General features: G+C 40.5%; 1 protein-coding gene across 1 annotated transcript in view; it reads left to right on the top strand.

Moving 5' to 3' along the window:
- The window catches only part of fgfrl1a (fibroblast growth factor receptor like 1a), a 79,141-nt gene that overhangs the window by 36,686 nt on the left and 24,957 nt on the right, over window positions 1-17,498 (top strand). Inside the window, exon 3 of the mRNA XM_031303295.2 lies at window positions 113-385. Coding sequence (XP_031159155.1) covers window positions 113-385 — 273 coding nt within the window. The remainder of the gene's footprint in view (window positions 1-112; window positions 386-17,498) is intronic.

Genomic DNA, 17,498 nt, shown 5'->3' with positions numbered 1-17,498 from the left:
TATTAAAATGTTTGTAACTAGTCTGAAGAGGGTCTGAAGAGACAGCGAAATATCACATAGTTTAATAGAGTTTCATAATCTGAATAACTCCTTTTCCTCTCCCACCTTTAAGGTCCACCCAGGGTGTCAGAGCGGGTGGCCCACCGGCAAAGCATCCGTCTGGGTCGCACCATGAAGCTGCCCTGCCCCGTGGAGGGTGACCCCCCACCGCTCATCATGTGGACCAAAGATGGTCGCAACATCCACAGTGGCTGGACGCGGTTCAGGGTCTTACAGCACGCTCTGCGTATCAAAGAGGTGGAGACTGAAGATGCAGGGACTTACATCTGTAAGGCTACCAATGGGTTTGGCAGCGTGAACATCAACTACACACTCATCGTTATAGGTAAGTTTGTAAAAACAAAGTTATTGTGACATGGGACACCAATACTAACCTTAGGATTAAATTGAGTACCTGTACTAAACATACTTTTACAGACTTGACATATTACTATCAAACAAGTTTTTTGAAGATTTGTTTTTCCCAACGGTATGTGCTTTATCACATTGTTCATACGTACTTGGCATAAATCTAGCAATGTCATCAGTTACACATATAGCATGATTTGGAGAAAGACTTGTGATAGTACAGGAAGTCTTTTATTGAAGCAGTGTGGGATTGTGTATTTTTAGGGTGAGTGTTTATGTGTGTTTCGTATGATGACAGCGATAAAAACCATCCATCCATGAGCAAAGCACAAGATTTTGCTCTTTTATTCCTCTTATTCGCTCTTGCTTTCTTCCCATGAATTTAAGTCTGCATTTGGTCTACTCTATTCAAATGTTCTCTTCTTCATTACACATGATTTTTAAGTCTTTATTTTTGTTCATGCTTGTTTGCTTTGGTTGACTCGTCTGTGTGAGTTTTTGGATATAGTTAGCCAGGTTAGGTTGGTGGGGCCATTATACAGTAACCAAGCCTGTGTACCGTGTACTCCAGATAATGGAGCACTGCTTTTGTCTGAGTTTTTATGCTGTGTGTGTGTGTGTGTGTGTGTGTGTGTGTGTGTGTGTGTGTGTGTGTGTGTGTGTGTGTGCGTGACCACAATTGTTTTACTTGTGTGCTCCTGCATGATTATGAATGAGGCATTTGTTAAAGAAGATGCTTTTGTTTGTGTGTAGGCCATTGCGTCAGTGTAGTATGAAGTGTGTGTGTGTGTGTGTGTGTGTGTGTGTGTGTGTGTGTGTCTAAAATGTGATGTTTCCATAAAAGACACATTGTTGTCTTGTCTTCCCTTTTTTTTCTCCATAATCATTTTCCAACTTTGCATCCAGAAAGCTGAGTCAGTTGTCAGTATGTCTGGGTGTGTATATGTCCATGTGTTTGTCTCAGTTTTACATGTGTGGTGGCTGTAGTCTGTGACCCTGTGGACTCTGACAACCTTCCTGCTCAAATACAGGTGTGTTTCTTTCTATACTGGGACTCAAATAGCTGCTTCCCTCAACTCTTATTCATGTAAACAAAATACCTGGAGGGAAGACAGTGTGTCAGTGCACATTTACACATGCAAGTCGGTTTGTTCTGCAATGTCTCCGTACCCCTCTGTGTGTGCATCAGTCCATGTGATTGTCTACATGCCATCCTGTACTGTGTGTGTGTGTGTGTGTGTGTGTGTGTGTGTGTGTGTGTGTGTGTGTGTGTGTGTGTGTGTGTGTGTGTGTGTGTGTGTGTGTGTGTGTGTGTGTGTGTGTATCAGGTTCCAGCGTTCCAGAGTGTCTGACTAGAGCATCTCTCTCTGCCCACCGTCGGCACTTCAAAGATGGCCTCGAGTAAAATGCTCTGATACGAATATTACCAGCCGATATTTTCTGTATTTTAAATATTATGAACAACATTTTTCTGTCAAAGTGGGAAGCACTGAATGACGTCAGGGATTACCATTAAAGTTGTGCATTTTCTTGCACTCTTTGTAAATAAAACAGTTTGAAGATTATTTTTTGGGCATTTTAGGCCTTTATTTCTGAAAGGACAGCTTAGATTTGAAAGGGGAGGTCGGAGTTGAAACCGTGGCCACTGCATCGAGGACTAAGCCTCTTTATATGAGCGTGAGCTCTACCAGGTGAGCTGCCCAGGCACCCTACAGTTTGATAGTTAATGATTTCTGACATTAGACCAATTAACACGTCATTATTGGTTTTCTTCTTACAGATGTAGCAATATCTACAATATTATAGATATTATTGTCGTTTAAACTACATTAATGAAACAACCCTGAAGGTACATTATCTGTTTCTGTTAATTTTGCATTGCAATTGTAGTTGCACAAATACATGTTTTGTTTTAGTGGGTACACTAAATAAGCATATTGGCAGTAAATGATGTGCTTCATTGTCCAGTAATTATTATTGGTATGTGATCCAAATCTGTATCGTTCTTGACCTGAATTTCAAAGGCGAGCTGGCATACAGAGGGCAGCATAGCGGGGGGGGGGGATAGGGTGGCAGCAGCTGCCGCTGAGGTCATCCAGGCAGACAGCTGCTGCCTCCCTCTCTCTCCCTCCCTCTTTCGCTCACACTCATCCACCGTCCCTTTCATTCACTTTCATATGCGCGGGCACACATATGCTTCAGAAACAAGCAACAAAGCAAGATTTTGTCATTTAAGTTTGTCTATTGTTTATTAGATGTAATTGTACAGTAGGCTGCTTATATGCACCTCCAACAGTATAGGTGTAGATAACAAAACAATCTCATCTTAAAGTCCATCTGCTCTGGAGAGTTCAGTCATTTTACACAATATTTCAGAGCATATGGAGTTTGCCCAGTGACAATTGTCAGATTTTAGATGTTTAAATTTTTTTAAGACCTTTTAGGAATTCTCGTCAAATGAACTCAACTTTATGGCCAACGTGCATGAGAAGACCTTAAACTCTGCAGTTCCATGAAAACTGGGACAACTCCACCTGCTGAGGAAGATTGTCTGATTACGATCCACAATCTTCACCACAACAGCGAACACATAGACATTGATGTGACATTGTGCTACTATGTACTAAGGCCACTTAAAAATCTTTGAAAGTCAGTATAAAAGTACTTAGGGAAACATTTTCAGTAAATAACTCTAAAGTGTTTAATGGTAATTTCATTTACGTAAAATCTTAGAAAACTTTAGAGCTTTTATATTGGCATTGACTGACACAAATTCTGGTTAAAAGTGCCCTCAGAAAACTGAATTGATTAAAAATATTTTATTAAGACAAGCTCCTAAAACTTTTTCTTATCATCGCGTTAGCTTCCAAGCAAACTGGAAAATTGCCACCAACAAGTTCACATGCTGTACAAGAATAAGGGGCTACATCACTACATTCTTGCAGATTACACAAATGGTACCCAGAGATACTTTGTGCTCCCCCAGGTTAAACTTCAAAGATGACCCCTCCCTGTAATCCAAGTCAGGAATCATGCCACAGCATCTCCTTAGAGAGCCAGTTAGCATGGATAGCGGTGCTAGTGGTTTTGTTTTCTGTTGCTCTTTTCAGTGTGTCTCTCTGCTGCTTTGCTTTGATTTGCCTCCTCCCATCTCTCCTCCTCCCTGCTTTCATGTCCTCCCCTCTCTTGTGTGGTCCTGCGGTAATTATTCTATGACCGCTCCGCTTCACAGTAATGAGCCCACACCTGCATCTTATTGTCTTTCCCTCTCAATTTCTAACCCAAAGTATATTTAACACCTTTTTCCTATTAACACTCAATCTCGGCCCTCATTCCTCCCTCCTCAGTCAGCCGGCTCATTTTTCTCTGACCGCGTTTTTAGTTTGTATCAATATTTTCACAGTTTCCCATTTTCTCCGGACCTAATAGCATTTGATTACCGTAAAACATCCACTGTACTGCTGCCCAGGTTGGAAGTGATAGAGAGGCGGTTTTGTGATGGCAGGCTTTTGTTGGCAGGGGAAATTAGAATATTCCTTTAAATTTAAGTTTGTTCTTTTATTGTGTGTTGGTTGGCAAATGTTTGCATGACTAAGGTGTGTGTGTGTGTGTGTGTGTGTGTGTGTGTGTGTGTGTGTGTGTGTGTGTGTGTGTGTGTGCGTGTGCGTGTGCGTGTGTGTGCTTGTTTATCTGAGGGGTTGTGTATGTATGCGTTGGTGTGCACAGATTTATGGGACCACCAGTAAAGTGAAACTGGAAAAGATGTTTTTTCTGCTCAAAAAACCTCAATGTCCTTCAAAAATCAGAACGCAAGGAGAGCTCTCATTTCTTCCTCCCACTCTCTCTCTCTTGATTTCCCATCTCTGTCTCTGCTGTCTGTCTTTTGTAGCTGCTTGTATGAAATTTTTAAATTGTTTCCCTACTCCCAGAAGAGTGAATGATAGAAAATGTATAGTTCAGACCAGATGTGATGACAATGGGAGCGTGTCTGGAGCAGAGTTGGGAAATCGTGCGTAAGAAAGAAGGAAGGAAGTGGTTTGGAGTTGTGTGTGTGTGCGTGCCTGAGTGTGTTTTTAGTGCATATGAACGTGAAAATTGCGGTTTTGAGTTTTAATGAAAATGTTCATCAACACACTTTTGTCTGAAAGTGTGTGTGTGTGTGTGTGTGTGTGTGTGTGTTTGCATGCAGGTCCATTCATAAGTGACTGGTGTGATGATTTGTGGTGATTTAAGAGCTCAGTCATAGCAGCTGACATCTGGTCGTAATTGGAGAACAAAGAGAAAAAGAGAGGCAGAGAAATATCAAACGTAGACATACTGTATGTTTCAATAAATGAGCTTATACGTGATTTATGCTTGTCAAGCTGCAGTTACATAATGCATGCTAAAATTTGAAAAATGTAAGTGTGAGATGAAACGTGACAAATATAAAATGATTCTGTTCTACATTTTCTCAAAAATGCTCTGCAGTTTTACGGCAGGATTAGTCCACTAATTCTGCTTAACTCAACTAAAATCAATTATCACTTAACGCAGACTGACATCCTGACTTCACACAGGCCTGTATGTCATGACAATTCAATGTGATGTTGCATGCAGACTAAATGGTTTCAAATTGTTTCTTCAGTCTGCTTTTACAGCCAGTTCTTTGAAAGCAAATCACGCTCCATTCAGGTTTATTCTCTCTCCATTTAACTGCTTTGCTTGTGTGAGACTGCAGCTGTCTTCCGGGCCCAAAAACTAACACATACAGATCACACAGATCAGGTTGCAGACCAACATCATCTCTCTCTATCCCTTAGTTCCTCCATCCTGATACCTCCTCTGTTTTTGTGTTCTCACATTACATAGTTTTTAATTTAGATATCTGGTGCCTCATCTGGAGAGGATGTAGAGGTGGCCAAGGTTTGCAGCCTAATTGGTATGAGTCATACACACACAGAGAAATGTATGAGTGTGTGTAATTGCACAGTGCTTAAAAACAATCTCAAATAACCCAATCTCTCCCTCACACACACACACACACACACACACACACACACACACACACACACCCTCACTCACCTTCTTACAAAACACACCAGTCTTGCTATATTTTTCTGAACTAGTGCAGTGCCCGTTGAAAATGTGCCTGTTTGAAATGGGCTGATTGCTTGGCCTGTGGTATTGCTGCTTGTAGAATTCAACAAAACCAAATTGTACCCCAAAATTACTTACAGAAGCACTTCATATGCAACTCCCCTATATACCCTACTACTAATTTACTGATTTACCTGACAGAAATGTTGCTGATTCAGAATGTAATCACAAAATATCACAATGAAAATGTGGAGTAATCAGACATTAGCCTCATGGACTGAGGATGCAGTGCGCTACCCACCTGGCCCATTATGAGAGCTAAACAGCACATATCTGCGTTAATCAACCACCAGAACCGGACTGGAGAGAGAGAGAGAGAGAGAGAGAGAGAATCGTTAACGAATTTAACATTTCAGCAGAGGTGTTAATTTCCATACCGGTTTAGTGGCTTGACGGTGAAGTAGGGAATTTTATTTGCGGGGGTATTTTGGTGATGGTAATGTTATTAGTTAGCAGTATACTTAATTAACCTGGGGTTAGTATGATGAAAACTGATGTGTCTGCCCGGTTCAGCTCTGAGATTTTCTTGCATTGCACAGCGCTGTGAAGGAATAATCTCCGAGATTACTTTATATTCTGCGTCTGGTTAGAAGTGGTGAATGTAGGCTACAGCTCACAGCAACTTAATACTATATAGTGTCTGGCTTTTCTTTGATATTTAGTGTTGGCAAATGGCTTTTTGTTGAGTTTCCTCTTAGCAAAAAAATAGACACGGAAAAGCGTAGCGCCTTTATTTCGCCAACCTTATTCCACACAACAGTCGCAATGTTCCTTTCAGCTATCTGCTCGTGCTCCAGGAAAGTGAAGAAAAGTTAGTTTGGTATATCCAGCAATCATGTAGCTAAAGTTGGAAGCAGGAAAAGAGTCAAAGGCGCTAACACAATTTTTAGATTTATAGATAGGGGGGTGTGTGTGTGTGTGTGTGTGTGTGTGTGTGTGTGTGTGTGTGTGCATTCACGTGTGTTGTGGATTTAGTGTTTTACTGCCAGATTCTTCAGCTCAGATTACACACACAGCACTTTCTCACTAATGGCAGAAAAATGCATAGAGTGAACCTGGAGCTGCAGCTCGCTGGTTTGCAGGAAGCGCTCAGTTGGTGTTCAGTTGAGGGTTTGAGGCCTCACCACAGATTTTTTTTGGGGGGGTCTCAATTATGATTTACAGAACATGCAAGAAAGAAATCATCGAGTGCTTTAGCCCCCCATCCTCTTGAACTATATTTTTGCCTTTTCTAGCCTTGAATCCAACCCCAAGTAGAAGTTTCTCTCCTGTGTTTTCTCCCTTTACTTCTTTTTGCTGCCTGCAAAAAAATACTAAAGGTGAATTGACAGCCTTTTTCGCCTTTGTTTTATTCTTACATACAATAAATCTTAAATAAATGATTTGTCATCAAACAATATTAATAATACTGATAAGAAAGTAAATGCAGAAGTTCTTTTGTTGTTGTTGTTGATGTTGTTTTGCCTTTATTCAACAACTGACAGTATAGACCAGTGGCTCCCAAACTCTTCTACTGCTCCAACAGTTACGCTTAACAATTTAGTAACAGTAATGTATTTGTTCTTTATTTCTTTTTTGTTGTGAGACATTGTTAAAAATATATAATAGAAAAATAAATGAACAATTTTCGCAGCACCATAGACCTGTCCTTAAGGCACCTACTTTGGGAATCACTGGTATAACCAGACAGGAAACATGGGGAGAGCAACAAAGGTCCCAAGCCAGAGCTAAACTAGGGACATCTTGATTACTTTGATATGCATCTGAGATCAGTAGCACTCAGAGATGCCTCAAAATACCAGAATTGCGAGTGAGTTCAAATGCTTCTGTTTGCCTCTGTCACTATCACATCCATCTCATGCTGCTCTGCATCACATCTGTTTAGTTCATGTTGGACCTTCTGTTGTAACAACATGCCGCCCTTACAGAAAGGTAGACAAAGCTGCTCCTCCGGAAATCAGGGTGGCACTGTGGAGAACAGATGTAAACATGCTGGTGTGTGTGTGTGTGTGTGTGTGTGTGTGTGTGTGTGTGTGTGTGTGTGTGTGTGTGTGTGTGTGTGTGTGTGTGTGTGTGTGTCTTTTCATATGAAAGAGCATGGGGGGGGGGTTGTGGAGTTACAAACAGGGAAGAAAGGATAGAGTCAGGTTTCAAAAGCTGTTTTCCTTCTTGTTGTTGAGTCCAGTTGAGACAAACACACAAAGATGTATTTACTGTGTCATTATGCATATATTTATATATCAACAAGACAGGACAGGAAGACATTCAGATATTTTTCCATGCACTCACACACATCTCAGACAGATGTGAACAAAATCACACACTCCTCAGAGGCCTTAGCCTCCATTTCACGGCTGTCTGTCCCACATCCTCTCGTTCTGCCTCGTTTCACTTCCAGCAAAGAGACGTAAAGAAGATGGACAGGACAGAGACAGAGAGAAAGAAAAGAATAAAGCTTCTGTATTTTCCTGGCTTCAGTCTGAAGACATCAACGAGTCTGGAGAACAAAAAAGAATCATGATGGAAGTTTTGGAAAGTCCATGTCCCAACAGGTTGAGATGTTATGCTTAAATCCAAAACACTGTAGGGATCAAGAGAGGTGTATCTTCTGTATCTATAACAACTCAAACTTCATAAAGAGACCAAAGAAAGGAAACATTTACAGCTATAGTATCTCCATACTGATTAATTGATATGTGCACTGTAAAAACACTTGAGCATTTAGCATAAAAAATGATAAAATATCGAGCATGTCAATGGAACCAAACTTTAAGAGGAAGCAATTTGTTGCCTCCTCTTGCACCTTGTCAACTTCTCTCTAAGAGTTGTCAATCTTTAACCTCCATCTTACCTACTTCAGCTCTCTTTCTTCTTCTTCTTCGTCTTCTTCTTCTTCTTCTTCTTCTTCTTCTTCTTCTTCTTCTTCTTCTTCTTCTCTCTTACAACCCCCTGTGGTTGTATTTCTCCTGCTCCTCCAGCCGATAGAAGATGTCTTTTCTTCTTTCAACTCCTCATTCTTCCCCCTTCTGTTTGCCTTCATGCTCCATTTACGTGTGTGTGTGTGTGTGTGTGTGTGTGTGTGTGTGTGTGTGTGTGTGTGTGTGTGTGTGTGTGTGTGTGTGAGACTGAGTAAGTGAGTATGGCTCGCATCTACAGATTGTATGCCAAGTCAAGCTCCCATAGACCCCTAATGGGCCCTAAATACCCTCTGCTAGCTTTAACTTCAATTCTCCATACGAGATGCCATCTGTCAGTCAACGGACCCGAGCAGTGAGTCATTCTGAAGGAGAAATCCACCCTGAACTAAGTTTGTAAGTTTGCTATTGTCTCTCACTGAAGCTTGAAATCTCTTCAGTTCAGCTTCCCGAATTGCATTCCTTCTCTCAAATGTTCCAGCTCCGATGCTACATGGGCGCTGAGTCAGATTTACTGTAAACACAACATATTGACCAGGAAAAACTGTACATGTCTGCCTCTACTTTTTCCCACTTGGCAACATCTTCTTTTTATTTCAATTTGAATGATTAAAAAAGTTAAATGCATCGATTGTTGGTTTTAACAAGAAGATGTCCTCCAATTCTTGCTTTTAGTTCTGTCTACACATCCCCTTTGTCCTGCTAACTACACCTTACAGTGTCTCTCCTTTGTAGATTCTGTTTTAGGGTGGAATTTGCCTTTAACCTCATCTGCTAGCTGTTCTCAAAATCTGAAGGAAACTTGTTTTCACTCTGGGTTTCCACAGCAACTCTCCCATAGTTAATATAAGGTGTAACTTTACTTCCCTGTGTGTGTTTTGGCATAGCGGGCATCCTCTGAGTACAAAATATAAGTATGATAAGTAACAACAGCAGAATTTAACATGGGCCATTTGGTGCACTATTACTCATATCATGAAGTACACTCTGTCCCCAAATCCGAGTTAAACTATGTGAAACTGAATATTTGAGGATGTGGGCTGCTTTAAAGTATCTCAGTTCCTCAGTTTGTTTAATATAATTAAGACCAAACTCCTCAGTGTGAGTCCAACAGTAACAAAAGATGGGCGAAGGGGGGAGGAAAAGAGAAGGAGATGAGGAGAATATGGTAGAAAGAAATATTGGCGATATTGAGGGATGGTGTGCAGGCAAGAGTGGGTGAGTGAAGAATTAGATAAGTTGCACAGCACATATAGAACATATAGATATTCAAAAATAATGACAAATGCTGATCAGTTACCAGTTGGACTTGATATTGAACCCTTAATACTTTTTTGGTAGAAACTGAAATGTCTCAATAACACACGTATCCAAAATTGTACTGAAAGCTTACATCAAGTTTCTGGTCAAATAGTTCCTGATTTTAATCAAACTTTTTTCATAAGCCAAAGTGACGTCTTAAAAATTGTCTAGTAACCTAAAAACTAAATATGAGAATCATATGAACTAAAGAGAAGAAGCAAAAGCTTGGCATTTGTATCACATTTGGTGCTAGTCCTTAATTAATGACAAAAACTGTTAATCAATTACCAAAAATTCTGATTGATGATTTTTTTATCAAACAACTAATCAGTTTCAGCGCAGTGAAGAAGCATCTGAGTGTGTAAACTTAGACGTGACCAAGCAGGGAGAGCTCAGACATGTGAAAGGCATCAACAAATCCTCTCAAGGAGACACTCACTGCTCTTAGAGTGGTGCTTATAGGAGATGTGTCCTGCACCCCCTCACTTAACAACCACCCATCGCCAACCCAGAACCCAACCCCATCTACAACTGAAAGGAAACGAGGTGTTTCAGTATCTTGGCTGCATAAGTCCCGGCCCCTCACACGCAACAACGACTCTGCATTCTCCAAGCAGAAGGGTTAACCTCTCCAAAACCTCATCAGTGCACACAAATACATGCACACTGCAAAAATGATTGGAAGGAGGAAGAGGTGGAGACAGGAGGAAAGAAGAAAGGAGAAGAGGGATTAAAAAAGAAGAGGGAGAGGCAGGGTGTACGACAGATGGAGGAACACGGTCAAAACTTCATCAAATACTCAAATCACTAAGAGGAACAGATATATACATTGTGTATATCAAGTCAAATTTTAGGCCAATATTAATACTTGAAAGGTAAATACATTTCTGATATACCATATATTGGTCATTAATAGATTTTGTAACATAAACGAACAAACTCAAAACACAATTTTTGATAAAGATCCCTTAAATTCAGATATTACTGTAGAGAATTGTGACCAAGAAAGATACTAGGCAGTATATTTTATGGTTAAAAATACTAAAACTTCTCACTTATTCGCTGACATATGTAGCAATACATATAAATAAATATAAATTGGGCGATAATGCCATACAGACAAAAATGAGGAGAAAGATTCAGCAAATATTAGAAGGAAGGAGGGAAAGGAGTGTGAATGGGCGAGTGCGGGTATTCGTGTCCGATCAGAGCTGTTAGCAGGGGAGCTGTGTACTTCTGAATAGACAGCTTAGTGGCCATTATGCGGTCTGGAGGATTTGTCCTGTTCACTATTGTTACCCTCGGGAGGTAGCAGCACACACACACACACACACACACTAATGCAGACCACATGCACATAAACACACAATCTCTTCCTATTTCTTACTTTGATTTTTTCCCATTTCATACTCTTTTACTTTATTACTTTATGTCCCTATCACATACAAAGACAGATACACCCAAGAGTTAAACGCCAAAAACACACACTCTGTGCCCCCAGCCACCCCCCACCCTGTAACTCAATAAGAGGCCAGTCTATTGACAGACCTGCTTGTTCGCTGAAGGAGTCTTTTCTCATTAGGGCTGGGATTTTGTCGCTGGCCCTGCATGCTCCATTGTCCCACTCAGAGCGGGTTATTAGGCCTTCCCGCTGTAACAACCCCCCTGCTGAATAGACCTGAGAGGAGTGGAGAGCCTGCGAAGGGCAGAACAGGGTCTGGTAATTAGCAAAGACATGTTTGAAGAGAGGAGGGAGAGGAGGGAGAGGAAAGAATGGAAGAATCAAGGAGAAAGAGAGAGCGGACCTGCGTTACAAAAAGGCTTCTTTTGAAGTTTTACAAACTTTTGTCTGCTTTTTGCTGCTTCGCTCTTGCGCGTTCATCAAAGCCAAAGACTGGTTCTTCAACACGCAATATCCCCTCCTCCTCTTCCCTCTCCCTACTTTCTTTTCTCTCCTGTTCTTCTCTCTCATTCGTTACTTTTCTCCCAGAGAATGCATTTGTGCCAGCACTGAAAAGCCCTGTATCTTCTGCAGCCGCTTTGATGTCTTAATGAAGACTTGAAGAGCAAATTATGCTCAGAGACGCTCTTCAGATTCCAGCAGTTACATCTGGCTTTTCCAATCTTACCTCACTGACAACAAGCAGGCTGGATGCAACGGGAAAAAAAAACCTTGCATTCAGAGCGACAGAAAAAAGCAACAGGCATGGAAAAACATGTTCCACTTATCAAAAGGTTTATCACAGTTTCAGCTACGTATCCCAAAGCCAGTGTTTTATCTAGATTTGATAAAGCCTTGTTGCCTATTCAAGGTTTTCTTGTCATGTGGTTGTAGAAGCCGGGTAGACTAAACTGTGTGTTTTTTGTTTTTTTAAAGCTTCCACCATGCCATATCTTAGCGCCAGGAAGTTTGATAAAATGCTTTTATCACTTGTATTTTTAAACATTTAACATAGCTGAGGTGAAAAAGACAGACAAAAAACTACTGATTACAGAAAATGACTGCTGACTGAAATATCAAATGAAAATATATGTAATTTGAAACAACAATGTCACCGTAAAACAAGAACGGAGCAAGGAACAGACTGGTTTTGTTCTGAGCCATCAGGTGTGCGTGTCTGCATGTACTTACTTGCATAATGTTGCTGCATTCCACTGCATTATATTTCACATAAAAGCATGCACAATATGTTTTTGCTGTGCTCTCTGGATAAGGTGTGTGTGTGTGTGTGTGTGTGTGTGTGTGTGTGTGTGTGTACATGTACGTGCGCGCGCACATGTGTGTAGTTTTCCCCCATGGTTCTTAGGCAAACACAGCAAGGGTTCTGCGGCGCCTCTGCTATCAGCCTGGAGTTTGATCAGTGTGACAGCATGCTGAAAACTGATACACACTCTCACACTCTCTGTGGCTATGACCATAATCTCTTCTCTACATTCCTCTGTTCTGACTCTATTTTGCATTTGTATGTACTGTATGTGTGTATAGTACATTTTTAAATTTACTGTAAGGATCTTTTTTTCAGGCCTACATTTTCGAATATTGGTTTAATTCTGTGCACATCCCTTTGTGGCTCATTCTGTATCAATCACACTAAATTCAACGCCTTTTAAATTACTTTTAAATTCCAGAGCTATTACAAGATTGTCTATGCATTCATTCAAGGCTAACATCCTTTTTCTCTGTATGCGAGCATTGTTTTGATGGGGATTCAGAGCTCTTCATGCCAACATTGGTTGGATTTAAGCTGCCGTGACGAGCCAAGTGTGTCCTTTTCGGTTTTCGGCTGTAACTCTACTTGGCCCGAAGACCAAAGCTCTCACAACAAGTGGAAATAGAAGTAAGAAAAAAGCGAGGGAAAGCAGAGGATGTGTAGATGCTGTCAGACATTCAGTCATTAAACGATGAGAACAAGCCACAGAGTTAAGCCGCTGTCAGCCCACGCAGACCCTTCTCCTACTTCACTACTACTGGTTTTCTGCATCTATCCATCTGAGACTCTGAGCATGTGGTATCTTAAATGCTACTGTGTCTATAAAAAGTGTCTTTTATTTGTGTATCCAATAGGGATTTGAAAGGATTTTCTAAGCCTAAAGCAGGTGAAATTACCTTGACCTGTAGATGACTTTGAGCTGAAGAGATTTTTACATGACAGTGCACATGAACACTTATGATGGACATACTGCAGACTGCTGCCTGATGCACTGTGTATCTAAGTTTTAACCAGTTTCAGAGTCTAAACTTGGAGCAGGCACATGCGCTCCTACACTACAAGACCAAACATATGCAAGCATCTGCCCTGCTGAAATGTTTTCTAGAAAAACACTGACTATTGGAGGTGAGTAAGCAGCAAGAGAGCATCCCACTGGGTACAGATTTAAAAATTAGCATTATTAGTAATCCACAACAGCTCTGAGTTACACAAATGAGAGTAGAACAAAGCAGGCATCAGGGTGAGTCATGTTGAAATGTCACCCAGCGGCACATCATGATGAGCGGGTGAGTTTTACATTGTTGTAAATAGTTGTTCATCAAAGACAGCTTGTCAGCATGTAGCCTTACACAGCAGTGTGCCAGAATCTTTGAAGTTGAACAAGACAACCCCATATTCTCAACACATACACAAGGGCATGTAAACACTCGTCAGCAATGCATGCAGATCTATGCAGAAAAGATTATACGTACAAGTATGTGCAAAGCAAACAAGCTCATGCACACACTTGTGCACATGCGTATGACACACCCACACTTAAGAGGTCCAGTAGTTAGTCGTTTTAAAGTGTGACGTTTTGTTTAAAGCCTCTCCGATATTCCGTCAGGGATCACAGTTAAAGCTGCGGTAGGCAGACATGGTCCACTTAGAAGCCGCTAATAATTTATAATATGTAGATTATTTATTTTCCTGGTAATACTGGGTGGGTGGAGTTAACTGCAGCAATGTGCTTCAAGAGAAGCAGTTATATTTTGAGAAATATATAAAGTAATTTCAATGACTCTGATTATTCCAATACTTACAAGTCAACATACCAACATATATTTGCTCTGCAACATAAAATGTATTCACTTAATTGCCAGTATGTACATTCACTTCACAAAACACTTTACTCTTTAAAGAGCATTAGCATTAGTATGTGTTTTTTGTTTTGTATTGTACTGCAAATCTTACCTAATTGGATTAACTTTGTCTGTGTGTAGTAATGTATGTGCTCTACAGAACTTATTGTGAAATAGTTTACCTGTCAAATGCTTTTTAGCAAGTACTTATTTGTTGTTTTATAGTGAATAAATAATCTTGGTTATCGAATTATGCATGAGATAAGAAAGGAATCTGACTGTAGAAGCCTTTAAGGATTAAATCATGAATGAACAGTCAGTAATAAAAGTGGATGAGTCTTATGGGACTAGTGAAGTGAAGGTGAGATTTAGGATGGGAAGTTTGTGCAGTTTGTAGGAAACCAAAAGTCGAAATGTTCTTTTCGGTCTCCTCGATCTCATGTGGCCCTACAGCAGTTGTGGTCGTACCTCCAACCCAAGTTGTTAAAAATGAATTCAGGGATGTAAGATGAGAAAGAAGTCAATAGGGGAGAAAACTACTAAAGTACTAAGGAGTAGATATTTAACTGGAGTATAATTTAATACAGGGAAGAGCAGGGTGGGCGAGGGTGAGAGTGATTGAGAGTTCAAAGTCCTGAGCCGAGGCTGGCGGTGTGCGTTTCAAAGGCGGCGCGTGGCGATGGATGTGAGAGATTCGTTAATTCAGCAAGTAAAGCGCAGCCTTGATGTTTACTAGAGTTACACAGGCAGCAGCTGGACGAGCGCACGCACCCACATATACATGCATATACATGCACACGGGCACCATTACAGTATACACACAAATGCATTTGGATGCACATAAATGCAGGCAGATGCACTAATACACACTTAAGCACTCAATAATAAATACACATTGCATACACATGTTCACATGCATGGAGACACATGCTCATTTACATAAACACACTTAATGGCACACAAACATTCAATAACATAGAAACCAACCAAGTCAGAAACATGCACACGTAAACCCACATACATAGTTTACACAGATGCATACTTCATGTACAAATACATACACTTGCATTCTGGAACAAAGACACATTTATACAACTATTGCTTTCTTTATTCTCAATTACAGCCAGGGGTCTTTGAATATTATTGTCTTGTTTTTGACCAAACATTTGCTTTTTAAGATAAAAGGGCAGTTCATCAAGTGCAGTAGACCGTCACACAGGGGAAAGGCTTAATTTTGCTGATGGGGTCATCATCTATATTTGGGATATGACAGTAGTTTTTATAAGCCAGGATGGTTTGAGGTTGGAGGAAATTGCTAAATATATCTGACCTGGTGCCTTTTAAACTCTTGCTCCTTCTGCATCCCCTCTGGACATAACACATACTGGCAGTTGAAATTCTCTAGAAGAGCAGATCCCACACTTTTGGGCTTGTAATTCCTTAAAACAAAGCAAGGGGTGACTTTTTGCAACAGGTTGCATATGTCTACATTTACGTTTAGAGGCCTTTTAAAAAGTCCAATATTAAAATATATAAGTTCATAATAATAGTCCAATGCTTTGAGTAATATCCTGAAACTGACATAAGTAAGCACAAATACTTGGTGTTGCTTATGGTGTAAAAATAGTTTTTTCTGGGAGAATGAGTTAATACGTTTACATTTTTAAAATAGAGAGTTACTGATGACAGTGGCCACAGGTTTAACCCACACTAAAAATGCAACATACATTGGCGCCTTTTAACATTGTTTTAGAGAACATTGGCTAATGCACACCTTGTAGACAAGTGTGTAGGAGAAATGAAGTCATGCAAAAGAAGGTAGTGAAAGCCTGCACACTGTCAGCACCGAGTGTGTTGAAAAGTACAAGGTTTTGGTTGCAGACATTTCGTCTTTTCATATTAGTTTGAATTCTATTATGTAATACAGATCTTGAGATTCCTTGCTTGTCTCATTTTATGTGACTCTGTGACTTAATATTTAATGAGTAAACTGCGTATACTGCGTGTTAAAAACACACACACTGTTTCCACTTCTGTGATCTCAGAGCCCCCCTGTGAGCAGCGGACATGAAGTAATTCAATAATTCCACTGAATCATTTCTGTCCTTGAAGGGATCTCCTCTGTCACGTTAATCTGCTGAGGTGGAGTGTCAAGGCTTCAGGCTGCAGCTGTATGTTTGCCAGATTCCTGCGTGGCGTCCATATCGTCTCCATTTTAGGCAAATCTCAGTCTGTGTTCCACACTTGACCCTGTAGCTCCATCAATGAAGTGTGAACAGTGATGTAAAACAGCTACGGAAAAATAGACACACACACACACACACACACAGACACACACAAACACTGCACATGTAGGGATTAATGCACTGTCACAGGCACACATGCGCACATGCATACTGTAGGAATGAGAAAAAGAAAGATAAGACAAAATTATTATTATTCTGTGGCTTAAAAAAAATAAATGAACTTATCCAGATGCTTTTGTTGTACAAACACACACACACACACACACACACACACACACACACACACATTATATTAACCCACACACAGAAAACCGAAAACCTGATCCCTAACTGTATGTTTTCAGAACTCATAAACCCAATCACTGTGTGACGTTTATGAGCGAGTGTGTGGAACCACTTGTGCCGCGTGCCTGTATGTTATTTCATCGCTCTGTTGATATATTATGCTCTGACACAGTCCATTTTCAGCGTTGGATGAGGCCGGGGTGTTTCGTGTATTTTTTCACTGTTGGTTTTCTCAACATTTTTCATGTCATAACCAAACCCAGTCCTTGTTGTTAACCTAAACTTGACCACCAAGGCTAAATGGCCCGTGCCTGGCCATAGCATCTGAAAATATACCAGAGCTGAATTTAGGAGTAACTCTGCTGGAAAATGGATCGTGTCATATTAACACGCCATTACAATGTGGCATGTTAATCACATATTGTGTATTTGGATAATATCAGAATGAGATTGAATGGGGCAGGAGTTTTGCTTTGTCAGCTGGAATCGACACAATTGAACTCTCTTCCTTCCCCTCACTGCTACAGCAGCGCAATAGTTGCAAAATATTTACTGACATTCTTGGAGTCATAATCATTATATAATGTGATACTTTATTGATCCCTAGTGGAAAAATTTTGCAGGAAGGTCAGAGGGGCCAGGGTCAGCAGT

The sequence above is a fragment of the Sander lucioperca genome, chromosome 1, assembly GCF_008315115.2.
Source record: "Sander lucioperca isolate FBNREF2018 chromosome 1, SLUC_FBN_1.2, whole genome shotgun sequence".
Classification (NCBI taxonomy): domain Eukaryota; kingdom Metazoa; phylum Chordata; class Actinopteri; order Perciformes; family Percidae; genus Sander; species Sander lucioperca.
This window is presented reverse-complemented; position numbering and strand designations above follow the sequence as displayed.